This window comes from Nicotiana tomentosiformis, chromosome 11 (assembly GCF_000390325.3).
Source record: "Nicotiana tomentosiformis chromosome 11, ASM39032v3, whole genome shotgun sequence".
Classification (NCBI taxonomy): domain Eukaryota; kingdom Viridiplantae; phylum Streptophyta; class Magnoliopsida; order Solanales; family Solanaceae; genus Nicotiana; species Nicotiana tomentosiformis.
In genome coordinates this window covers 66,902,485-66,929,976 of record NC_090822.1, presented here as the reverse complement: position 1 = coordinate 66,929,976, position 27,492 = coordinate 66,902,485, and the positions used below count along the sequence as shown (strand labels likewise).

Sequence of the window (27,492 nt, the reverse complement as noted above, 5' to 3'; positions counted from 1 at the left end):
TGGTTGAATTTTTCTATTTATTTAGTAAGTGTTAGGCTTACTTAGTCTTAGAGATTAGGTACCGTCACGACATCCTACGGAGGGAAATTGGGTCATGACATGAGGATAAACTTCCCCTTTCAGTGCGGGTTGCTATTTTTCATGCAACGCTTGTGCGCATAAGGCCAACTAGTTATCATGAAATCTCCCAATTATAGTTGGCTTTTGGCCAGTAGCCAAATATTTCTCATCCAATTTTTTGGATGTGTGATATATATTCCACTTGCTCCACCATAACGCACAAAGATAGATCCCTAATGAAGATTAAGAATATATATTTGGTTATGAATCTCCGTTTATAATTAAATATCTGGAGCCTAAGACGAAAATTTTATTTACGACCAGATTTATTGATTGTCGTTTTGATGAATCCGTTTTCCTAATATTAAGGAGAGAGAAAAAGAAGATAAAATTGGAGTGCATTATCTCGATTTTATTTAGATCCTCATACAAATCAATGTGAACAAGTGGTTCGAAATTATTTGCAAAATATTGCAAATCTACTGCCAGATGCATTTACTAACCTTCCAAGGATTACTATATCGTATATTCCAGGTGCAAATGCTCCAATTCGAGTTCTAGTCGCAATTGAATAGTATGATAATGTAAATGAGACTAAACCATGCCTTAAACGTGGTAGACCAATCGGTTCTTAGGATAAGAATCCTCGAAAAAGGAAATGAGCAAATAATCAAGTTGATCATAATTTGGAGTCAATTGCTCAAGAAGAGCATCAAGACATAACAATTAATAAGATCTCATGGGAGTTCCAAGTACCTGGAAATAATGAAAATAAAGATATCTCAATAAGTTATGTCTCCAAAAAAAAGGTGAAATTGAAATAATATTATTATTGGCAACAATTTTGCATATAACACTGTAGTTGAAGTAATGCAACAAGATGAGGATCTTGACCCAAAATTTATCGATGAATATAGACAGAGAAATAATTGTCTAAAAATAAAAAGACACAATTCAAGCGATATTGATTTCAGTTGAAAATTCGGTCCAATAGTTCGAACACCTAAAGGTATCAAGCTAGTGGGGTACAAATGAGTTTTTGTGCGAAAATAAAATGAGAAAGGTAAAGTAGTAGGATATAAAGCATGACTTGCGGCACAAGAATTTTTTCAAAGACCTGGCATTGATTATATGAAAATATATTCTCCTGTGCCGGATGTTATTATCTTGAGGTATGTAATAAATCTATCAGTTAATGAAATGCTTGATATATGGCTGATGGACATTATCACGACCTATTCATATGGCACATTAGACAATATTTTTTTATGAAAATTTCTGAAGGATTTAAAGTTCATGAATCATATAAAAGATCCAGAGAAACTTATTCAATAAAGCTTGAGAAATTCTTTCACAGATTAAAGCAATCGGGGCGAATATGGTACAATTATTTCAACGACTATTTACTAAAGGAAGGGTACAAAAATGACCCTATTTGCTCTTATGTCTTTACAAAGAGATATGGATCTAAATATGTTATCATAGTTATTGATGTTGGACATATTTTTATACATTTTAATATTTCTTTACCCATATTTTAACTCTTTTTTGGTGCTAGTTGATGTTAAAAATTCCCAACATTTGCTAACTATTGATTTTTCGACGAATTAAATTGAGTGTGATGATTTAGGATTTTTGAATTGCAAAAACGTAAAGAAAAGTCTCTAGCTGTAAGAGACAAGGTTATGCATCGGATGCAACCTAGAAAGCAATGCCATTTGAAGCACTAGTTAGCACTGAAGTTTCAAGAAAGCCTCCAGCTTAGCATTTGCACCTGGGCGCGTGAGAGTTGAAGGAACATGGCTTGGATACGAGGTATCCACCCCAGCATCCGTTGCTGGGAATTTTAAGCTGAAGGGGACGCGAAACATTCATCTTAGCATCAATCCCTGAAGCTGACTCGGAAAAGGAAAAGAAAAACTTTGGCTCACGAATTATGTACGCAATATACAAGTAAAAAATGCAGCCTTTCGGGCATCTAACACACTCGGAAGCAGAGAGAGGCCATCACAGAGTTCGAAAATGGTGAAATTCGTCTTGAGTTCTTATTTTATTGAATTTTATGTACTTTAAGGATTTAATTGAGATTTCTACCATGACCATGTGTGACTAAACTCATTTATTCTGGTGTTATGGTCTTACATAAATGTTAATATTCAAATATTAATTTGACGAGTTAATTTATCATATTGGATTATATATTCATATCCTGCGCCTAATTATTTTATTGCCAGGTAACAATGAAATACTATATAATGAATTTTGAGTTTAACTCGAAAGAGATAATTTTTTATTGCAATATAATTGAATAGAGCGTGATCTTGAACCTAGTCATTGGAGAATTGATTTGCGAATACAGAATGAAATGTACCTATTTTTTTTGTTTAGCCAATTGTGCAAGAAATTACTAATGCATTCTTTTTATCTCTAATATTATAAAAATATAGGGTTCATAATAAATTAAATAGGCGAGCAGAAGTTGTCAAATTTCTACGAGTATTATTGTCCTTGTAGGTTAATAACCTAGATAAATTAATAAGTTGAGTTGATTGAAGAATTCAACAAGACTGTTATCCAACCATAACTCTAGAATATTATTTCTCGTTGAATTAAAATCTTCATAGTAAGTGTGCCAGTTAATTTGTTCTTCTTTTAATCACAACTCTAGTTAGTAGAATTTATCAAGAAAAAATCACCATGAAATTATTCTTGACTCGATAAATTAGAATTTGCTTAATTTAATTGATAATTAATTATACGTCCTCATGAGAACAATACTCTACTCACTCTTTGTTACTTGATTGACTGTGTATACTTGCGTGTGCAATTTTGGGCAATAAATTTTTGGCGTTGTTGCCGGGGACTTAAAAATTAATTATTTCACTGGATTAAGCTTTTACTACTTATCAAATCATGTTTTTAATTTTCTTTTTAGTCGGGTGTATGATCTCGGGTACTTTGCTTGAATGGAACGGGTTAGGATCCAGGATAGACTACATGATTTTGGCCCAAAACTTGAGAGAGCATTTTGTAGAAGGTTGAGAGAATCTCGGGAAGCAAATATTCCACAAGCACTCATTCAACTTCTTGTTGAAATGGCGGATGCACACCCATTGGTGGTACAAGTAGCTAATGTCACCTCCAACATCATTAAGCCTAGCATTACTGGGCATTTCGAGTTTAAATAGAGCATAATCCAACTAGTTCATGCAAACGGACAATTTATAGGATTGCCACACGAGGACCCCCAACATAATATTCTGAACTTTCTGGAGATTAGTGACACTTATATCACTAATGGGGTCATGTACGACTATGTCAGGTTCACATTATTCCCTTTTTCTATGATGGAAGATGCCAAAAGATGGTTATAATCTGAGTCGGCTAACTCTATTACATCATGAAATGATTTGACTCGAAAGTTCTTGGCTAGGTTCTTTTCGCCGGGTAAAATCACAAAGATAAGGAGTGAGATAGTTTTGTTCAAACAGAAAGAAAGTGAATCACTTTATTCAGCCTGTGAGCGACTCAAGAGGCATGACAGTTATGACAAATGAACAAAATGAGTTCATACATAATAAACAATAATTATAGCGACCCGACGGGTCATTTTATATATTTTAGTCTCGTTCTCCTGTTTGATGCTTTCCGTATATTTTTTTGTTATTTGTACTTGTGGGGATGATTGGTTTGGCTTTGGGAAGGTTCGGGAATGATTTGGAATACTTAGTGTCATTTTTGGAAGCTTAAGTTATAAGAGTTGACAGAGATTTGACTTTTGTGTAAGCGGCTTTAGAATGGTGTTTGATAGTTCTAGAAAGTTTGTATGGTGATTTTGGACTTGGGCGTATGTCCGGATTACATTTGGAGGTTTCTAGGTTGATTTGGCTCTAATTGGTGAAAGATAAAAATTAAAGATTTCAAAAGTTCATAAGTTTGACCGGGAGTTGACTTTGAGGTTATCAGTTTCGGATTTTGGTTATGGGAGTTAGAATAGGTTTATTTTATCATTTGGAACTTGTGTAAAAAGTTTGAGTTGAATTATATTGGTGAGGCTTGAATCAGATGCTTTGTTCGAAGTTTGGAAGCTAATGAACTTAAGAGAAGCATTGTCATGTGTTTGATCGTTGCTTCTTGGTTTTGATGTTATTCATTGTGTTTTGAGCATTTGGATAAGTTCAGACTAGGTATTGGAACTTGTTGGTATGATTGAACGGGGTCCCGGAGGGGGGAGGGGGCTCTGATGTGTTTCGGGGTGGTTTCAGACCATTTCGATGAGTTTTGAACATCAGATCTTTGCTGGTGTCTGATGTCCTTTGTGTTCGCGTAGGAGCATCACGTTCGCGATGAAGGTTTTTGGTGCTGGGGGATTTTGCTATTTTGCTTTCGCGGAAGGGAATCCGCGTTCACGAAGAATGAGGTTGTGCTGGGTAGTAGCCTTCGCATTCGCGAGGCTGTTGGGCGTGTTCGCGAAAGAGGTTTGCGAGACCTTTGTCGCGTTCGCGAAAGAGGTTTTTTTGGGCAGTGATGTTTGTGCTTCATGAACGCGAGGCACATGCCGTGTTCGCGAAGGGTATGCCTGGGTAGAGTTATTTAAGATCAAAATTTCAGAATGTTTCCCACATTGTCATATTTTGAGCCCTAGACTTCGAGAGTGGGAGATTTTGAAGAGAAATTTCACTACATCATTGGAGGTAAGTAATTTACACTTGGATTTGACTTTATATCATGATATTTCATGGATTTTTGTACTTAAAAGCTTGGATTTGTTAAAGTAAAATTGGCAATTTTTGGTAAAACTATTGGAAAGCGAATAATTGAAATTTGAACTCCGATATGGAGTCGGTTTTGGATGAAACTTATATATTTGGATTCGTATCGGAATATGTGTTCGGGATTATGAATTTTGTCGGGTTATGAGAGGTGGGACCGGGTTAACCTTTTTTTGTTGACTTTGTGTATTTAATTAAGGATTTCACCTTTATCCTTTGGGTTTGATTTCTATAGCTTTATTTGATGTTATTGGATTGTATTTAACTGAATTCGAGTTGTTTGGAGTTGGATTTTTGAGGATTTCGCACTTTTGGTTATCTTAAGGTTACAGGGATGAGGTAAGTCTCTTGGCTAACCTCGTTAAGAGGAAAAACCCTAGGATTTGACTTGTTTTCTATGTGTTTAAGTTATTGGGGTAGTGTATATACGTGGTGCGGAGCGTATTGGCATTTATCAAGTTTATATTATGAACGAGGTAGAATTGACATATTGTATGCCTTATTTTGTCTACGTGCTCAATTGATTCATGATTTATTTGACTTATGTGACTACATTTGCTCTCTTATTAATGTTAGAAATCATGCATATGCTTGCATGAGAACTTATTATTGATATGTTAAATTGATGAATTCTCCATAGTTACATAGAGATTTCATGAGCACACATATGTATGATATTTATAAAGTCCTTGTGCACTTTTATCTATAATTCTTGAGCATATACATACATTTGAAATAACAGATACGTGATTTGGATTGCGAATTTTGGCACGAAAGGTAAGCGTGCAGATGAAATACAGTTACGATACATTGGACATGATGATCGGAATATTGACTTATTAGGGATGTTATTATTTCCTCTTTGCGCTTGGATTTGGATCCATCCCTCCGGAGTCAGATGATAACTCATGTTAGTTTAGGCCTTGTGAACATGGTCGGTACCTGAAATTTGTACCGGATCTATACATGGATTGTGTATCGGGTTATGTTGATACATGGATTGTGTATCGGGTTATGTTGATACATGGATTGTGTATCGGGTTATGTTGATACATGGATTGTGTATCGAGGTCCATCGATCTTGTACCAGTTGAGCATGCTTCTTATTGTTGTCTAATTTAGAAATATTTATTTAACTGTTAATTGTTACTTGACATCCTTATATGCTAATTGGGAATCTCAGCTCCATTATTTGAGCATGCTATCTTTTATGTCGATATCTGAGCATCATTCTGGTTATTTCTGTTCTAGAAAATCATGCTTAATATTTTTAATTCTTGATATCTGTGACTCTTGGTATTCATGATATTACCTATTGTTCAGTTGCTAAATTCTGTTATTATACTTGTGTGGTAAGTATTCGGAAGCATCTAGCCTCGACACAACTTCTTTGAGGTTAGACTTGATACTTACTGGGTACCGATTGTGGTGTACTCATACTACGCTTCTCAACATATTTTTGGCCAGATCTTTAGGTGGGTCGTTGCAAAGCTTCCTGATTGAGCTAGGAGATTTCACAGAGACTTAGGGTGAGTTGCACTTCGCGGATCTACTTTATAGTCCCCGAGTCCCTGTTCCTTTTATTATTTCTTTCTATTTGTATTTTAGACAGTTTGGCATCTATACAGACTTGATCTCTTTTCTGTAGTTTGCTCGTGTACTTGTGCCACCTAGTCTTAGGGCATACTATTTTAGTAGTGTTTAGGCCTTACTTGTGATTTTATCAGATATTATCACTGTTTTGAGAGTGTTTCCATCTTTAATTAATATTTATCTCTGTTAAATAATGAAAATGGACTTTATTTGTTGATTGCGAGTGGGCTTGCTTAGCAAGTTCGGCTAGGCACCATCACGGCCTTAATATAGGATTTTGGGTTGTGACAAGTTGGTATCATAACTCTGGGTTGTGTAGGTCTCATGAATCATGAGAAAGTCTAGTAGAGTCTTGTGGATCAGTACAGAGATGTCTGTACTTATCTCTGAGAGGCTACATGATGTAGGAAACTACCCTTCTTCCATTCTTTATCATGCAACTTTATTGATCTGAAGTTTGAATTCCTGTCTTTCTATTCTCTCGCAGATGGTGAGAACACGTCATCAGGAGCAGTTAGACAGGCACCGACCCCTTAGGTTAGGGCTATAAGAGGCCGTGGTAGAGGCAGAAGCAGAGGCAGGGGCGAAGCCCGCGCTGCAGTTAGAGCCCTTGCTAGGGCAGTCGCCATGGAGCCACTAGTAGCTCCAGTTGCGGAGTAAGTGTTTGATCAAGGTGAGACAGTTGGACCAGCTCAGGTCCCGGAGGGGTTTATTGCTACCCCAATACTTCAGGATGCCCTTGTTTGCTTGGTTGGTCTTGTGGAGGGTTTGGCACAGACTAGAGTACTTCCTGTGGCACCAGTTACTTCTCAGACCGGGGGGATGGGCACAAACTCCCGGTACTTACACTTCAGCGTAGGTTGCGACTTGTTATCAGATGCCAGGAGTAGTACAGGTTGGGGGACATCCTCCCATGGTTGCTGTTTGGCTAGTATTGGAGGTCGCTATGTCTAAGGAGGAACATAAGAGGTTTGATCGGTTTAGGAAGATGGGTCCTCCATATTATGATGGTGATCCTTTAGCAGATGCACATGATTTCTTAGATGATTGTCAGGATATTCTGCGGAATCTTGGTTTGATGGAGTCAAATAGGGTCGCTTTTACTACTTTTCAGCTTTAGGGGCCATCCTAGAGGTGGTGGCAGTCATATGAACATAGCAGGCTAGGAGGGTCACTTCCACTCACATGGAGTCGATTTTCACATCTCTTATTAGAGAACTTTGTTCCCCTCACGAAGAGGGAGGAGATGCCTAGTTAGTTTGAGTACCTCCAGCAGGGTCGTATGTCTGTGACCGAGTATGTGATGAGATTCACTGAGCTATCCCATCATGCTGCTTTTATGATCCCTACCGAGGTTGAGAACGTGAAGAGGTTTATTGAGGGGTTGGATTTTGGTATCAAGATTGCTAGGGCTAGGGAGGCAGAGACTGGTACTATATTTTGTCAGGCTATAGACATAGTGTGCAAGATTGAGCGTATTCAGAGTCAGAGTAGGGAGACTATGGTGGTGGGGGCAAGGAGCCATGATATTATGGCAGTTTAATTAAATTGAGTGTGATGATTTAGGATTTTTGGATTGCAAAAACGTGAAGAAAAGTCTCCAGCTGCCGGAGAAGAGGTTATGAATCGCATGCAACCTAGCAAGCAATGCCATGTGAAGCACTAGTTAGCACTGAAGTTTCAAGAAAGCCTCCATCTTAGCATTTTCACCTAGGTGCGTTAGAGTTGAAGGAACACAGCTTGGATGCGAGGCATCCACCCCAACATCCGCTGCTGGGAATTTCAAGGTGAAGGGGACGCGAAGCATCCATCTTAGCATCAATCCCTGAAGCTGATTCAGAAAGGGAAAAGGAAAACTTTGGCTCATGAATTTTGTACGCAATATATAATCAAAAATGCAACTTTTAGAGCATCTAACACACTTGAAAGTAGAGAGAAGCCATCACAGAGTTCGAAAATCATGGAATTCGTCTTGAGTTCTTCTTTTATTGAATTTTATGTATTTTAAGGATTTAATTGAGATTGCTACCATGACCATGCGTGACTAAACTCATTTATTCTGGTATTATGGTCTTGCATAAATGTTGATATTCAAATATTAATTTGAAGAGTTAATTTATCATATTGGATTATGTATTCATATCCCGTGCCTAATTATTTTACTGCCTAGCTAACAATGAAATACTATATAATGAATTTTGAGTTTAACTTGAAAGAGATAATTTTTGATTGCAATATAATTGAATAGAGCGTGATCTTGAACCTAGTCATTGGAGAATTAATTTGCGAATACGGAATGAAATATACCTATTTTTCGTGTTTAGCAAATTATGCAAGAAATTACTAATGCATTATTTTTATCTCTAATATCATAGAAATATAGGGTTTATAATAAATTAAATAAGGGAGCAGAAGTTGTCAAATTTCTACGAGTATTATTGTTCTTGTAGGTTAATAACCTAGATAAATTAATAAGTTGAGTTGATTGAAGAATTCAACAAGACTGTTATCCAACCATAACTCTGGAATATTATTTCTCGTTGAATTAAAATCTTCATACTAAGTGTGCCACTTAATTAGTTCTTCTTTTAGTCGCAACTCTAGTTAGTAGAATTAATCAAGAAAAAACCACCTCGAAATTATTCTTGACTCGATAAATTAGAATTTGCTTAATTTAGTTGATAATTAATTGCACGCCCTCGGGAAAACGATACTCTACTCACTCTTTGTTACTTGATTGACTGCGTATACTTGTGTGTGCAATTTAGGGCAATAAGTTTTTGGCGCTGTTGCCGGGGACTTAGAAATTAATTATTTCACTGGATTAAGCTTTTACTACTTATCAAATCAAGTTTTTAATTTTCTTTTTAATTGGATGTTTGATCTCAGGTACTTTGCTTGAATGCAGCGGGTTAGGATCCATGATAGACTACAAGATTTTGACCCAAAACCTGAGAGAGCATTTCACAGAAGGTTGAGAGAAGCTCGGGAAGCAAATAATCTACAAGCACTCATTCAACTTCCTGTTGAAATGGCGGATGCACACCCATTGGCGGTGCAGGTGTTTATGCCTAGCATTTCTAATATCACCTCCAACATCGTTGAGCCTAGCATTACTGGGCATTTCGAGTTTAAACAGGGCATGATCCAACTATTTCATGCAATCAGACAATTTATAGGATTTCCACATGAGGACCCCCAACATAATATTCTGAACTTTCTGGAAATTAGTGACACTTATATAACTAATTGGGTCATGTACGACTATGTCAGCGTCATATTATTATCTTTTTATATGATGGGAGAGGCCAAAAGGTGGTTATAATCTGAGCCAGCTAACTCTATTACATCATGAAATGATTTGACTGGAAAGTTCTTAGCTAGGTTCTTTTCATCGGGTAAAATCACAAAAATAAGGAGTGAGATAGTAGTGTTCAAACAGAGAGAAAGTGAATCACTTTATTCAGCCATTGAGCGACTCAAGAGGCATGACAGTTGTGGCAAATAAACAAAATGAGTTGAGACATACTAAAACATTAATTGTAACGATCCGACAGATCGTTTTGTGTATTTGAGTCTCGTTCTTCTATTTGACGCTTTTCGTATATTTGTTTGTTATTTGTACTTGTGGTGATGATTGGTTTGGAATTGGAAAGGTTCGGGAATGATTTGGAACACTTAGTATAATTTTTGGAAGCTTAAGTTATAAGAGTTGACAAAGGTTTGACTTTTATGTAAACGACTTTAGATTGGTGTTTGATGGTTCCAATAGATTTGTATGGTGATTTTGGACTTGGGCGTATGTATGGATTTACACGGATTTGGCTCTAATTGGCGAAAGTTGGAAATTAAAGGTTTGAAAAGTTCATAAGTTTGACCGGGAGTTGACTTTGAGGTTATCGGATTTAGATTTTTGTTATGAGAGTTAGAATAGGTTCGTTTTGTCATTTGGGACTTGTGTAAAAAGTTTGGGTTGAATTATATTGGTTTGTTCGATGTTTGGAAGCTAATGAACTTAAGAGAATCTTGTCATGTGTTTTGATCGTTGCTTCTTGGTTTTGATGTTATTGGTTATGTTTTGACCATTTCGATAAGTTCAGACTAGGTATTGGAACTTGTTGGTATGATTGAATAAGTTCAGACTAGGTTTTGACCATAGTTACATAGAGATTTCATGAGCACACATCTGTATGATATTTATCATGTCCTTGTGCACCTTTTATCTATAATTCTTGAGCATATACGTACATTTGAAATAACGGATATATGATTTGGATTGAGAATTTTGGCACGAAGGGTAAGCGTGCGGATGAGATACAATTACGACACATTGGACATGATGATCAAAATATTAACTTATGAGGGATGTTATTATCCCCCTCTTTGCGCTTGGATTTGTATCCGTCCCTCCGGAGTCAGGTGATAACTCATGTTATTTTAGGCCTTGTGAACGTGGTCGGTACATGAATTTTGTACTGGATCGATACATGGATTGTGTATCGGGGTCCATGGATCTTGTACCGGTTGAGCATGCTTCTTATTATTATCTCATTTAGAAATATTTGTTTAACTGTTAATTGTTACTTGACATCCTTATATGCTAATTGGGAATCTCGGCTCCATTAATTGAGCATGCTATCTTTTATGTCGATATCTGAGCATCATTCTGGTTATTTCTGTTCTAGAAAATCATGCTTAATACTTTTCAACTGTTGATATCTGTGACTCTTGGTATTCATGATATTACATATTGTTCAGTTGTTAAATTCTGTTATTATACTTGTGTGTGGTATTCGGAAGCATCTAGCCTCGGCACAACTTCTTCGAGGTTAGACTTGATACGTACTAGGTACTAATTGTGGTGTACTCATACTATGCTTCTGCATATATTTTTGTACAGAGTTTCTTGATTGATCTTGAAGATTTCACGGAGAGTTAGGGTGAGCTTCACTTCATGGATCTACTTTATAGTCCCCGAGTCCCTGTTCCTTTTATTATTTCTTTCTATTTATATTTTAGACAGTTTGGCATGTATACTGACTTGATCGTATTTCTGTAGTTTGCTAGTGTACTTGTGCCATCTAGTTTTAGGGCGTACTATTTTGGCCGTGTTTAGGCCTTACTTGTGGTTTTATCAGATATTTTTACTGTTTTGAGACTATTGCCATATTTAATTATTATTTATCTCTGTTAAATAATGAAAATAGACTTTATTTGTTGATTGCGAGTTGGCTTGCTTAGCAAGTTCAGCTAGGCGCCATCACGACTTTAAGGCAGGATTTTGGGTTGTGACAAGTTAGTATCAGAGCTTTGGGTTGTGTAGGTCTCACGAGTTATGAGAAAGTCTAGTTGAGTCTTGTGGATCGGTATAGCCATGTCTGTACTTGTCTCAGAGAGGCAACATGATGTAGGAAACTACCCTTATTCCATTCTTTATCGTGCGACTTTATTGATCTGAAGTTTGAATTCCTGTCTTTCTATTCTCCCGCAGATGGTGAGAACATGTTCCTCAGGAGCAGTTGGACTCCCACCAGCCCCATAGGTTAGGGCTATAAGAGGCTGGGTAGAGGCAGAGGCAGGGGCGGAGCCCGGGCTGCAATTAGAGTCCCTGTTAGAGGTGCCGCCGTGGAGCCACTAGTAGCTTCGGTTGATGAGCAAGTGTTTGATCAGGGTGAGACAGTTGGACCAGCTCAGGTACCGGAGGGGTTTATTGTTACCCCAATACTTCAGGATGCCTTTGTTTGCTTGGTTGGTCTTGCGGAGGGTTTGGCATAGACCGGAGTACTTCCTGTGGCACCAACTACTTCTCAGGTCAGGAGAGGGGCACAGACTCCCACTACTTACATTCCTGTGCGGGTTGCGACTGGTTATCATATGCCAGGAGTAGTATAAGTTGGGGGACATCCTCCCATGGTTGTTGTTTGGCCAGTATTGAAGGTCGCTATGTCTAAGGAGGAACAAAAGAGGTTTGATCTATTCAGGAAGATGGGTACTCTATGTTATGATGGTGATCATTTAGGAGATTCACATGATTTCTTAGATGGTTGTTAGGAGATTCTGCGGAATCTTGGTTTGATGGAGTCAAATAAGGTCGATTTTACTACTTTTCAGCTTTAGGGGCCATCCTAGAGGTGGTGGCAGTCATATGAGCGTAGCAGGCAAGGAGGGTCACTTCCACTCACATGGAGTCGATTTTCACATCTGTTATTAGAGAATTATTTTTCCCTCATGAAGAGGGAGGAGATGCGTGGTTAGTTCGAGCACCTCCAGCAGGGTCGTATGTTTATGACCGAGTATGTGATGAGATTCACTGAGCTATCCCGTCATGCAGCTTTTCTGATCCCTACCGAGGTTGAGAAGGTGAGGAGGTTCATTGAAGGGTTCAATTTTGGTATCAAGATTGCTATGTCTAGGGAGGCAGAGACTAGTACTATATTTCGTCAGGCCATGGACATAGGGATGTGTCAGTTTTGTTTGATCCTGGTTCTACCTGTTCCTATGCATCATCATACTTTGCTTCGTATTTGGCTTTGCCCCGTAGTTCTCTTGATATTCCTGTTAATGTATCTACGCCTGTTGGTGACTCTATTATGGTGGATCGTGTATATCGGTCTTGTTTGGTTACTATTGGAGGCTTTGAGACCAGTGTTGATCTCCTGTTACTTAGTATGGTGGATTTTGATGTGATCTTGCGTATATATTGGTTATCTCCGTACCATGCTTTTCTTAATTGTCGCATTAAGACCAAGATGTTGGCTATGCCGGGGTTGCCAAGGTTGGAATGGAAGGTTTCTCTTGGGTATACTTCTAGTAGGGTGGTTTAATTTCTAAAGGCTCAGCGGATAATTGAGAAAGGGTGTTTGGCGTACTTAGCCTTTGTGAGCGATGTTAGTGCTGATACTCCTACTGTTGAGTCAGTTCCGAAAGTGAGGGAGTTTCTAGATGTGTTTCCAGCAAACCTATCAGGCATGCCACCCGATAGGGATATTGATTTTGGTACTGACTTGGTGCCGGGCACTCTGCCCATAGCTATTCCACCATATCACATGGCTCTAGCAGAGTTAAAGGAATTAAAAGAACAATTATAAGAGTTGTTGGATAAGGGGTTCATCAGGTCTAGTGTATCATCATGGAGTGCGTTGGTGTTCTTTGTGAGGAAAAATGATGGTTCCATGAGGATGTGTATTGACTACATGCAATTGAACAAGGTTACCATCAAGAACAAGTATCCATTACCTTGCATTGATGACTTGTTTGGCCAACTTTAGGGTGCTAGAGTGTTCTTGAAGATTGACTTGAGATTGGGGTATCACCAGTTGAAGATTAGGATTTTGGAGATTCCTAAGATGGATTTCAGGACTCGTTATGGGCATTATGAGTTTTTGGTGATATCTTTTGGTCTAACTAATGCCCCAGCAACCTTCATGTATTTGATGAACAATGTGTTCTAGCCGTATTTGGTTTCTTTTGTCATTGTGTTCATTAATGATATCTTGGTGTATTTCGGTAACATAGAGGAGCACAAGCAACATTTGAGGACTGTGTTCCTGATTCTAAGGGAGAAGAAGCTGTATGCTAAGTTCTCCAAGTGTGAGGTTTGGCCGGACTCTATGGCATTCTTGGGCCATGTAGTATCTAGTGATGCAATCAAGGTGGATCCGAAGAAGATTGAAGCAGTTCAGAGTTGACCCAGACCTTCTACCGCTACTAAGATCAGGAGTTTCTTATGCTTGGTTGGGTATTGTCATCGCTTTTTTGAGGGATTTTTATCTATTGCTGCCCTATTGTCTTAGTTGACTCGGAAGGGCACTCTGTTCGGGTGGTCAGACGAGTGTGAGAAGAGCTTTCAAAAGCTTAAGATGGCATTGATTATGTTTCTAGTTTTGGTATTGCCCTCAGGATCGTGGTCATACACAGTCTATTGTAATGCTTCAAGGGTTGGTCTTGGATATGTGTTGATGAAGGACGATAAGGCAATTGCCTATGCGTCGCGCCAGCTGAAGCCCCATGAGAATAACTATCCGGTACATGATTTGGAATTAGCATCTATTATACACGCGCTCAAGATTTAGAGGCATTACTTATATGGCGTGTCTTGTAAGGTGTATACAGATCACTGGAGTCTCTAGCATCTGTTTAAAATGAAATATTTGAATTTGAGGTAGCGGAGATGGTTGGAGCCATTGAAGGATTATGATATCAACATTCTTTATCATCCGGGGAAGACCAATGTGGTAGCTGACGCCTTGAGTAGAAAGGTGAAGAGAATGGGGAGTTTGGCATTAATTCCAGCTATGAAGAGGCCGTTAACAATTGATGTTTAAGCTTTGGCCAACAAATTTGTGAGGTTCGATATTTAAGATCCTAGCAGGGTCATTGCTTGCGTTGTGTCACGGTCATCTTTGTATGAGTGCATTAAGGCTTGCCAGTATGATGATCCTCCATTTCTTGTTCTTAAGGACATGGTGCAACAAGGTGGTGCCAAAGAGGTGACTATTGGTGATGATGGGGTATTGAGGTTTCAGGGTCAAAGTTTTGTTCCTAAGGTAGATGTTTTGAGGTCTTGAGGAGGCTCACAGTTCGCAGTATTCTATTCACCCAGTTGCTACAAAGATGTATCGTGATTTGAAGTCGCATTATTGGTGGAGAAGGATGAAGAAGGACATTGTTGAGCATGTTACATGGTGTTTGAACTGTCAGCAGGTTAAGTATGAGCATCAGAGACCAGGTGATTTTCTTCAAATGTTAGATATACCGGAGTGGAAGTGGGAGAGTATCATTATGGATTTTGTGGTTGGGTTGCAAGGACCTTGAGGAGATTTGATGCTATGTGGGTCATTGTGGACAGACTGACCAAGTCTGCATATTTCATTTTGGTCATGACTTCCTACACTTCTGAGCATTTGATTCAGATTTATCTTAGAGAGATTGTTCGCTTGCATGGTGTTCTTGTGTCTATCATCATGGATCGAGGCACTCAGTTCACATTGCATTTTTGGAGAGCTGTGTCGTGTGATTTGGGCACGCAGGTTGAGTTTAACTCTGCGTTTTACCCTCAGATAGACGGGTAGTCCGAGCGGACCATTCAGATCTTGGAGGATATGTTGAGAGCCTGTGTCATTGATTTCAGAGGCCAGTGGGATTGATTTGTACCGTTAGCAAAGTTTACCTACAATAAAAGCTACCAGTCGAGTATCTAGATGGCCCTGTATGAGGCATTATATGGAAGGAAATGTCGTTTTCGGATTGGTTGGTTTGAGCTTGAGGAGGCTAGGTTGTTGGATACTAGCCTGGTTCGTGATGCTTTGGAGAATGTGAAATTTATTCAAGATCAGCTTTGTACAGTGCAGTCTAGGTAGAAGAGTTATGTTGATATGGAGGTTTGCGATATAGCTTTCATGGAGGGTGAGAGGGTTCTTCTTAGAGTTTTGCCTATGAAAAGCATGGTGAGGTTTTGGAAGAAGGGCAAATTGAGCCCTCGGGACATTGGTCTATTCGAAGTTTTAGAGAGAATGTGTGAGGTGAATTACAAGCTTGCTTTACCACCCAGATTGTCGGGAGTTCATCTGGTGTTTCATGTTTCCATGCTTCAGAAGTATCATGAGGATCAGTCACATGTGTTAAATTTCAGTTCGGTGCTGTTGGATGAGAACTTGGCTTATAAGAAGGAACCAATGGCCATTTTGGATAGGCAAGTTCAAAAGCTGAGGTCGAAGGATATTGCATCTGTGAAGGTTCAGTGGAGGAGTCAACTGGTCGATGCGACAACTTGGAAGATCGAGCATGATATGCGAAGCAGATATCCCTATTTTTTTTGTATCTAAGGTATGTTACTAGACTCGTTCGAGGATGTACATTTGTTTAAGAGTAGAATGTAATGACCCGGTGGGTTGTTTTGTGTATTTGAATCACGTTCTTCTATTTGATGTTTCCCGTATGTGTGTTTGTTATTTGTACTTGCGGGGATGGTTGGTTTGGCTTCAGGAAGGTTCGGGAATTATTTGAAACACTTAGTATCATTTTTGGAAGCTTAAGTTGTAAGAGTTGACTGAGGTTTGACTTTTGTGTAAACGACTTCAGAATGGTATTTTGATGGTTCCAATAGGTTCATATGGTGATTTTGGACTTGGTGAAAGTTGGGAATTTGAAGGTTTGAAAACTTTGTAAGTTTATCGGGAGTTGACTTTGAGGTTATCGGATTTGGTTTTTGGTTATGGGAGTTAGAATCAGTTCGTTTTGTCATTTGGACTTGTGTGAAAAGTTTGGGTTGAATCAAATTGGTTAGGCTTGAATCAGACGCTTTGTTCGAAATTTAGAAGCTAATGAACTTAAGAGAAGCTTGACATGTGTTTTGATTGTTGCTTCTTGGTTTTGATGTTATTCATTGTGTTTTGAGCATTTGGATAAGTTCAGATTAGGTATTGGGACTTGTTGGTATGATTGGATGGGGTCTTGGGGGGCTCTAGTGTTTCGGGGTGGTTTCAGACCATTTCTATGAGTTTTGGACATCAGATCTTTGCTGGTGTTTGATGTTCTTCGCATTTGCTTAGGAGCATCACATTCGCGATGAATGTTTTAGGTGCTGGGGGATTTTGCTGTTCACGTTCGCGGAGGGACAACTTCGTTCATGAAGAAGAAGGTTGAGCTGGGTTGTAGCCTTCGCGAGACTACATGGTGCATGTTCGATGGAGGTTTACGAGACCTCTGTCGTATTCGCGAAGGAGGTTTTTCTGAGTAGTGATTTTTGTTCTTCATAAACGCGAGGTAGATGCCGCGTTTGCGAAGAGTATGCCTGGTCAGAGTATTTAAGATCAGAATTTTGGAATTTTACCCACATTATCATATTTTGAGCCCTAAGCTTCGAGATTAGGCGATTTAGAAGAGTAATTTCATTACGTCATTGGGAGTAAGCAATTTACACTTGGATTTTACTTTATATCATAATTTTTCATGAATTTCTACAACTAAAAGCTTGGATATTAAAGTGAAATTGGGGATTTTTGGTAAAACATTTGGAAAGCAAATAATTGAAATTTGAACCTCTATTTGGAGTCGGTTTTGGATGAAACTTGTATATTTCTACTCGTATCGGAATGGATATCCGAAAATTGTGAGTTTTGGCAGGTTTCGGGAGGCGGTCCTGGGTAGAATATTTGGTTGACTTTGTGTATTTGATTAAAGATTTCACATTTATCATTTGAGTTTGATTTCTATAGCATTGTTTGACGTTATTGGATTGTATTTAACTAGATTCGAGCTGTTTGGAGTTGAATTTTTGAGGATTTTGCACTTTTGGTGATTTTAAGGCTACCGGGTGGAGGTAAGTCTCTTGGATAACCTTGTTAAGAGGGAACCCCTAGGATTTGACTTGTTTGCTATGTGTTTAAGGTCTTGGTGGTAGTGTATATACGTGGCGATGAGCGTATATGCATTAATCAAGTTTATGTTATGACCGGGGTAGAATTGGAATATTGTATGCCTTGTTTTGACTACATGCTCAATTGATTCATGATTTATTTGACTTATGTGACTACGTTTGCTATCTTATTCATGTTAGAAATCATGCCTAGACTTATGATTAACTGTGAAGGCATGGAAAATTATTCTTTATATGTTAAATTTCTTAATTGTCCATAGTCTCGTAGAGATTTCATGAGCACATATCCATATTATATTTATTAAGTCCTTGTGCACCTTTTATCTATAATTCTTGAGCATACATATACGTTTGAAATAATAGATACGTGATTTGGATTGAGGATTTTGGCACGAAGATTAAGCGTGCAGATGAGATATAGTTACGACATATTGGACATGATGATCCGATATTGACTTATGAGGGATACTATTATGCCCTTTTTGCGCTTGGATTTGGATCCGTCCCTCCAGAGTCAGGTGATAACCTATGTTACTTTGGGCTTTGTGAGCGTGGTCGGTACATAGATTTTGTACCGGGTAGATACATGGATTGTGTTCGGGTTATGTTGATACATGGATTGTGTATCAAGGTACATGGATCTTATACCGGTTGAGAATGCAGTCCTATTATTGACTCATTTAGAAATATTTATTTAACTGTTACTTGTTACTTGACATCCTTATATGCTAATTGGGAATTCCGGCTCCGTTTTTTGAGCATGTTATCTTTTATGTCGATATCTGAGCAACATTGTGGTTATTTCTATTCCAAAAAAGCATGCTTAATACTTTCCAAATGTTGATATCTGTGACTCTTATTATTCATGATATTACCTATTATTAAGTTGTTAAATTCTGTTATTATACTTGAGTGGTAAGTGTTCAGAAGCATCTGGCCTCGCCACTACTTTTTCGAGGTTAGACTTGATACTTACTGGGTACCGATTGTGGTGTACTCATACTGCGCTTCTGCACATATTTTTATGCAAATCCTCAGGTGGGTCCTAGCAGATCTTCCTGATTTAGCTAGGAGGTTTCACAAAGACTTAGGGTGAGTTGCATTTCATGGATCTACTTCGCAGTCCTCGAGTCCCTGTTCCTTTTATTATTTCTGTCTATTTGTATTTCAGACAGTTTGGCATGTATAAAGACTTGATCTCATTTCGTAGTTTGCTCGTTTACTTGTTCCACCTAGTCTTGGGGCGTATTGTTTTGGCCGTGTTTAGCCCTTGCTTGTGATTTTATCAGATATTATCAGTATTTTGAGACTGTTTCCATCTTTAATTATTTTCTATCTTAGTTATATAATGAAAATGGACTTTATTTGTTGATTGCGAGTTGGCTTGCTTAGTAAGTTCGGTTAGGAATCATCATGGCCTTGAGGTGATATTTTGGGTCGTGACGGAGAACGCACTGGAGGGTATGCATCGATTATAGGAAACTCAACAAATCTAGGCGCAAGCACCATATTCCTCTCCCTTTCATTGATCAGATACTGGATAGGCTAGTCAAACATGAGTATTATTGCTTTCTTGATGCTTACTCCAGCTAAAATCAGATAGTGATAGCACCATAGGATCAAGAAAAGACTATATTTACGTGTCCTTGTGGCATCTTCGCCTTTACAAAGATGACATTCGGGTTATGAAATGCACCTGTGACTTTTCAAAGGTGTATGATGACCATCTTTACTGACTTGGTAGAGAAATTTGTGGAGGTGTTCATGGATGATTTTTCAGTCTTTGGGTCACCATATGAGAAATTCCTGTTGATTTATTGTATTTTTAATTGTTAAATATTTATTAATTACTCTGTCAAATTATTTTTAGTAATTTAAATTAATTTTACCCATGTGCAGATTCTATATATTTTACTTCATTGTATATAATTATATTTGTATTTTTACTTATTATTTACACTATTTGTAATAATATTCTATATTCTCATAATAATTGCACTTACTATATTATTTATGCCAAAATATTTTATATTTTTATTACTCTGAGTTGTTATTTTTAAGTATTTAATTTCTTAAATAATATTTTTGTTATTATTTATTAGTCATTTTTATAATTTATTCTTAATGAATTTCGTGTATTTTTAAATCCGGCCCAAATAAAGGCCATTTTCGGACCAAAAGCTGGCCGAAACCACTGGCCTAATGCCCTATAACCTAGACCAAACGACCCTTTAAGCCAACCTGGTCAGACCCGTTTGAATAACCCGCCCCGCTTCCCCCTTTGATCCTGGCCGTTGATCTCAAATAATCAACGGCCCATAATAAACCTACCTATCTCCTTATATCTCCTCACCCCGAAACCTTAACCCATATCCTCCGCCCAACCGCCCCTAAACTCTCTTAACTCCCCCTTCTCTTATGTAAAACCTAGCAGCTGCCTCCTAATTCCTTTCCAATTCTGACCTAGAAATGGAATCAATCTATGATGTACTTACCTTATTAGTATCATCTCGCTACTAGTCGCTCATTTATGGTGTTACTTAAGTACTTGCCTAATTTTAGCAAGTACTGCCTCCAAGATCATACTATGATGACATGATCTTTGGGATTTGGATAATACTCTGTCCATATACACTCAACAAGGAATGATTTGCACATTTAGTTCGATTTACAGATGGTTGGACCCAACTAGGTTATGAGATTTTCCATCTCCTTTATCGTTTCTAATTACATGAGATTTTTTCTTTCCTCTTTATGTTTAATTGATTATTTTCCATGTTTGTTTGTTCAAATCAATTACTATATAACCCCACCCTGATTTCCCCTTTTGGATGGGCTTTAATCACTATCACCCCCTCACTTACTTACTCACTCTATTCTGAAACTCTTGGTTCTTGGCCGACTGGAAGACAAGGCCACCAAAATTCGCTTTATCGACCTTCCTAGTGTGAGCACTGCTCGAGGCTCATTTGAAGCCCTTGTGAACTTTGATGCACTGGGCTAGGGGTCCTGCTATTCTCGTTTGCTATTGACGATTGAAGTACTACTAGAAATTGTTCTTATTATTTACTTGTCCGTTAATTTATAACTGGTAAGTACCTTTGGCCCTCGCAATTTCATTCTCTTTTATTTGTGTTCATGCTCTGTATACCTATGCCACTGAAACTTTTGTGAATCAATATGCTACTATGTCGTCTTTGTTTGTAGCCCTATTTGCTCAGAAGTTATTCTTGTGGATCTATACTTTTTCTAATATCTGAACTTGCCTAATTTCTAACTGTGATGTATGCCTATTGCATGTGTTCAACATGAATGATTTTTGGCTCTCTTAAGCCTATTTAGCCTAGTGCGTTTGTGTGTCTGAATGCTTATATCTGTTGCTTGACCTGAGTTTATCTCTCTGCCTTGCTCTAGTTTCTTATAATAAACCAATTCACGCCCAAATGTGTTCTAATTCCTGTTGAATCATTCATGTGCAACTTAATACTTTCCTTAGCATTTATTCTTGATCATGCTATTAGCCAAACATGTTTTCCTACTACTTAATGTGTGCTCCCTGACTTATTCAATCCTATGTTCTTTAATACTATCTAATACTTCTAGGATGAAATTCGATATCTAGCCTCTTCGCCTATATGTGGTCAAGCCCTAGTGCATGCATGTCCTGTTAATCTAAAGTTGATATATTTTCACCTATCATGAGTTCTGGTGTTGTTTTTGAACCTTTTGTGCTATGACTGATACTCATCATGCTAAGTTTCCCGTGTTCAACTAAGTGATTGCTTGTCAACTATTGTAGACCATGCCACCAGCCTGTTTGTTAGGCTGTTTGTGATCATACTTTCACTAGGCTTTCATGCTAGAAACTTCCATGTGAAGACTGCTATTTCACTTGTTCCTGTCTATGATTATGCTAGATTCTCATGTTAAAATCTTATGTCTAAAGTCGTTTAGGCTAATTATGGATCGTGTTTTACTTTGAGACTCTATTTGGAATGGTATGCTAGCTTATGATGTTCAATCTTGTCACTTTGAACTTATTTCTGGAATAGCCCACCTTATGTATGCCTTGTATGCTTGCCAAAACTTCATGTGCCCCTGTCTATGTGCCTTTGGTTAGAACTATTGTTAGAAGTGTGGTTATTTAATTGACTTAGTATATAATTGTCACTTGTACGGTTAGTTTGGCATCTAGTTGGGTAAGTAAAGCATTCATTTAGGATTGGTTTTGTTGGGCTATATATGTTGGTGTACATGGGCATTGGATTCAGGCAATACTCTAATTGTCCTTGTAAGCCTGGGATTTGGGCTAGCTGGTCGTGCGAAGAGTAAGGCTGTTGAAGGCCTAGAAGCATTGCTGGGTTATTCTGTATTGGGCCTGTAACTGTTCTATTGGGCTTGTAGTTGTTTCATTCTGTAACTAGTCATACTTGAGTTTGTATTATTTCATTTGGGCTTGTAATAACTTGTAATAACGAATAACGGGAAATTTGTAGAATTGTGGGGGGGAGGGGGGCTGGGATACTTTATTTTCTTGCATGATCGCGTAGAAAACCTGTCTATAGAGCTTTAGCTGTTTTATTTGCTTGCCATGCCCCATATTTTGGGGAATTATGTGTACTACGTTCTGATTAATTCGCCTATTCATTTAGAAAACCTGACTTAGGGATAATCTAATGTTTGAAAGCATGCCTATATGGGTTAAAATTGGATTTGCTGTTATTGCCTCATTTCTGCACCTAGATACCATGCCTATAGGATGTCAACGCGATAACTTAAGCTGCTCGTTTGGTATATTTCTTTCAATTACTAGATATCACGTCTATAGGGTTTCAACTCAAGTAATCAAAGCTGCTATTGTTGATATTCTCTTTTATTACATGGCCCGCCAAGAAAGCATGCCTATAGAAATAAACTGTCACGAAATCTCAACATGTTGTGATGACGCCTATCACAGTACTAGGCAAGCTGACAATCACAAAATAAGTACACATTTTAATATTAAAAGCAAGATGTAATAGATTTAACAGTGAAAATATCATAAATAACTGATAAGGACAACTGCGACTCAACTACAAAGTCCCCAAAATCCGGGTGTCACCGATTACATAAGTTGCTAAGTGTCAACACAGTCTAAATCTCTAATACAACTGTCTGAAAGATAGAACAATACAAAATAAAGCTGAAAGGAAGGAGAGTCGAGGTCTGCAAGCATCAAAGCAGCTACCTCAATAATCTCCTAGAAGATACTGCTCCAAGTCTAGCAACGATCAGGTCTAGATGTACCTGGATCTGCACACGAAATACAAAGTGTAGTATGAGTATAACTGACCCAATATACTCAATAAGTAATAGGACTAACCTTGGCCTGAAAATAGTGACGAGCTCAGAAAGGTACAATCCAAATCTAGAATATAACAATACAGATATAACAGGGAAATGACAGTAATAACTCAGAGAAATCCCATAATCAATTTGTACACAGTTCAGCGATGTAGACATGCTCTCAAGTTCAAAAATTTAAGCTCAATACTGATAATGCCAAGTATAGCCCGCATGAGGAATATTACATCTCGATGTCTACATGTCAAATATGCATGTTACATGTAATGCAACAGAGTAATAAACTCATTTACTCACACTCTCAGATTACTCAATCTCACCCAGCACACTCAACCGCTCAACACTCTTGCTCGATACTCGTACTCAGCACTCAACGGTACCTGCGCTCACTGCTAGTTTGTCAGACTCCGGAGGGGCGGATCCTGCCCAAGAGCTAATATAAGCTAACATGGAATGCTGCGGCATGCAGCCCAATCCCATAAATGTATCAATGAAGCCTGCTGCGGCGCGCAGCTCTTTTGCACCCTATTTTACACTAGTCAAAATAAGATTTAACTTGTGGTTTATCTGTTTTTGATGAAAGAGAATTGCCACCTAATATTTAAAGGTATACAAAGGTACCTATTTAATTACTAAAGGTCATATTCTTCATTAGCCTGCTAACCACTGAGATTGGGGGTAGGTGTTCTTGTTCTTCTAAGGAGAAGGTGTTAGGCATCCCTTAAAATCTGCCTGAGGTAGCTCCATAGGACTTAGACTAGATTTATGACTAATTGTTTGTACTATGCTTTAACTAGTGCTTAAAAGTGTATCTGACCATATGTTAGGGCATAATACCTATAAAGGAAGAGTATAGTTTAAAGAGGTATGGGTTTATAGAAGAATCTTTGAAAATAATGTTAGTACATATATGCTTGAAAAGATCCTTGAAAGATGTATGATGTTTTGTATGAAAAATGTGTAAAAGAGAAGCTAAGTTAAAGCACTTTGTTTTCTAAAGTATAGAAGTTCATATTACTCTAATGAGGTGAAGGTGTTATGAAAATAAGCCTAAGATATACCTTGGCTTTTAAACATTAGGCTTGAAGAAAACCGTTTGAAAGTCCCTTTTTAGGGATGCAACACCTTGGTTTTCGAAAGGAGTTGATTTCCTTTTATAAAGTTAAGCTCGTAGCTCAGCTCTGGTTTTTCTTTTTTGAAAGAGGGACTGCCGCCTTTTATTAAACCCTTGGACTTCAAAATCTTTAAGAAAAGTTAGCAAAGCATAGTAGATTAATGATACAAACAACTTATAATTAGCGAATGTGGGATTAGTTACTAACTAAAGCTTCTTTTGATCCTAAATTCTTTAAGGCTTGCCTAAGTTTTACATGAATTAAGATATAAAGTAAAGCACTCAATCTAATATATAATTGTTGTATACATGTGAGATAAAACACCAGGAACACAGTAAAGAATAACGACATAGCGAAACTATAGAATAACGAAAACAATAAATAAAAGAGCGAAGGGAAAGAAAGGACTCTGGTGTTTGGGCCTCAAAGAGGCAGGCCCAACAATACAAGGACGACAACAGCTATCTCTACATATAGCGAGGTTGGACTTGGGCCTAAGTTCTTAAAGAAATCAAGAGGCCCAAATCATTGTACATGTTTAAAAGAAAAGAGAAAGTCATTAGAAAGATAATATCATATACATGATCATGCATGGGAACTTGCAAGCAAAGAATAAAGGGAAGATAACTAATAGTATTTAAACACTAAAAAAGGTTATACTAATGTGGTGGTTATGTATAGTAAATGATCCATATTGAACACCTTTCGTTGTCATTAAACACTAGACTTGAAGAGAATAATAAGTGTCAATGAATTAAGGGCTAAGGAGAGAATTCTGATCAAGGTCGATTCCCCCTTTGAATCCTCGACACTTACAAAGTTCCCAAGGGTCACAAGCCCAGGGCAATGTTTGTGCCGTGGAGAGCAGCCCAGCCTAGATTTAAACTCTACTCCCAAATACCCCTAACCACTAACGACTCATTCTTCCCTATAGGTTTGAGTGCCAATGAGGCTCTTTCAATGTAAACCAACTACTATGACATTCCCTACCACAGAAGCATACCCTTTCTCAACAGAATAACATACGAAACATAGAAACAGTTTATTCTTCATGACTATGTTTCCAGTATTAAGTGCATGAAACACATATTGAACAGGTTTAAAGGTCAAATTTCCAAGCACACATGGAGACAGGAACACTTATACTATTGTTGCTAAAGAACCAAACAATTGGGGTACCACATCCCACAGACAGATAAAAGCACATAGTTTAGAGCTGCAACAGCTTAGGGATACATATGCTATTTTCCAAATAGATTGATTACAGATTAGTTTAACATCAAATATTGTTATTAGCACACACATAGGTTAATAATACTACTTGGAACCTTTTGAAATCCCCAGTAAATTTAGACAATGACATAGGCAAGTTATTGTATTCAATCAGTAACAACAAGAGGTTTCTCCAAGACCAGATTCAATTCAGATTAACAGGGAAAGAGAGAACTCATTGCAGTTTCAAAACAGTGTTCAAAAGTATGAAGTCATGAGGGATAAACAAAGATTTATTCCAAACTTTCATTCATCCACACATATAGATATTTCAACCAGAGTTATGACCACACAAGATAGGATGAGGCTCAACCATTACCAAATCAGATTGTCAGTATCATTAAGGTTTTAAGAACAAGGAAACACCATACTAAGCAGACTTAACTCAGTTGTACAGACTAGGGTTAATGGCTAGACATGGTGGAGTTGCATTCGACTTATAAACAGTTAGCATTCAAATACAACAGACATAACTACAATCTAATTCATAAGAGGTAGGATGATCATAACAAAATATGTGCAGAATGATCACTGATGTTCACAGAAGTTCATCCTAATAAGACTATTTCATACTTAGGGATACAACTAACAGTTAGACATGGATATGAAGCTTTCATAGTGATGACTCAATGAATACTTAAAAATTAACAAACACTTAGGTAAAGAAATGAAGCATTTTGAACACTTAAACGTCACATACTTCAGCTAAATGATGAAGGATTAAACTATGGTTTCATGCTTATTTTATTTAAAATTATCGGATAACAACCTTAACTACAAAACACCAGAATGCAAAAAATAGTGTGGTAGGGACAAAGATCACAACAGAATCATTGAAGAAAATCTGAAGTCTAGGCAAACATGAGAAGTCATTGAGGCCTGTTAAGGAACTTAATCATGTGAACTATTTGTATTCAAGAATGAAAGTCATTAAGGTCACATAACAACTTGATCAATACCAATTAGAGATACTCAGAAGCATAACAAATGACCGTAAACTAACAACACATCATTATGAACTGGAAATAATATCTATACACTAGTGACAAACATCATAAATGGAAACAAATAATGAACTATAGTAGGCATGTTCATGATATTCGAGTAAAACAGTCAAAAGAGAAAGGGTGGAGCTGTACTGACCTCCCTTTGAGCAGCAAACCAAAAAAAGACTCTTCTTAGCCGTATAGAATCAAGAACTCAAACTCCGACCAGTGTAAAGCTCAGAATCAGAAAGAAATTAGAAGCTAGTTAGAAAACCGTAGCTTGATTTTTTTACTACTCAAGACTAAAACTGATATTTTCTTTGTTTGTTAAGTGATTTCGTGGTGTATCTTCTATTGTTAGGTGAGAGCATTGAAGGCTCCTTTTATAGTGGAATTCAATGCCTCTAGGGTTAAAAAAAATTCAAAATCAATAGTGGAAGATGACGATGAGTTGATAATGTGAGCAAACTGAGTGAAATCAGAGAAGAATAGAGGGGAAACAACGAGGATTTTTTCCCTGAGAAGAGAGAAGGTCTACGATTGAAGTCTTCAAACCAGTGGTCAGACTTTAATGTCCAAAGGTCACTGTGTTTGATCTCTGGAAAATGAATAATGATGATGAAGCTGAAGATATCAACCATGCATGCTCCGATTTGAAAGAACGAAGGAAGAAATCAGACGAATTGAAGTTTCATCCTTTAGGTCTAGGGTTTCAGATTGGGGATTTTGAATTTAATGATGGAAATGGAAAATAAATTTCAGGCTTCATATCCTAAGGATAAAGCGGATGATTCTCTGAGTTTGGATTTGAAAGAACGAAGATGAGACAGTGTCTCGATGCTAAGGTCGGGGCCTGGTTATTCAGATTTGAAGAAAAAAAGGGAAAGGTCAGTGGAATTCTCGGATAGAATCAAGAGAGGACGATTTGGTAAGAGATTTCATGACCTTGCACGAATTTGTGCAAGGTTTGTTGA

The 27,492-nt window shown here is 37.8% G+C and overlaps 2 protein-coding genes across 2 annotated transcripts; both read left to right on the top strand.

Annotated features, from left to right (window-relative positions):
- Positions 1 to 7,728: 7,728 nt before the first annotated feature.
- On the top strand, positions 7,729 to 15,239 carry LOC117281239 (uncharacterized). Its single transcript, XM_070189372.1, has 10 exons — positions 7,729 to 7,855; positions 9,315 to 9,398; positions 12,870 to 13,213; positions 13,259 to 13,432; positions 13,694 to 13,851; positions 13,941 to 13,995; positions 14,219 to 14,449; positions 14,591 to 14,743; positions 14,846 to 14,971; positions 15,129 to 15,239. The coding sequence occupies exons 1-10, from the start codon at positions 7,729 to 7,731 to the stop codon at positions 15,237 to 15,239; spliced, it is 1,563 nt and encodes a 520-aa protein (XP_070045473.1).
- Positions 15,240 to 15,823: 584 nt separating this feature from the next.
- On the top strand, positions 15,824 to 27,273 carry LOC138901597 (uncharacterized). Its single transcript, XM_070189371.1, has 2 exons — positions 15,824 to 16,159; positions 27,100 to 27,273. The coding sequence occupies exons 1-2, from the start codon at positions 15,824 to 15,826 to the stop codon at positions 27,271 to 27,273; spliced, it is 510 nt and encodes a 169-aa protein (XP_070045472.1).
- Positions 27,274 to 27,492: the final 219 nt, after the last annotated feature.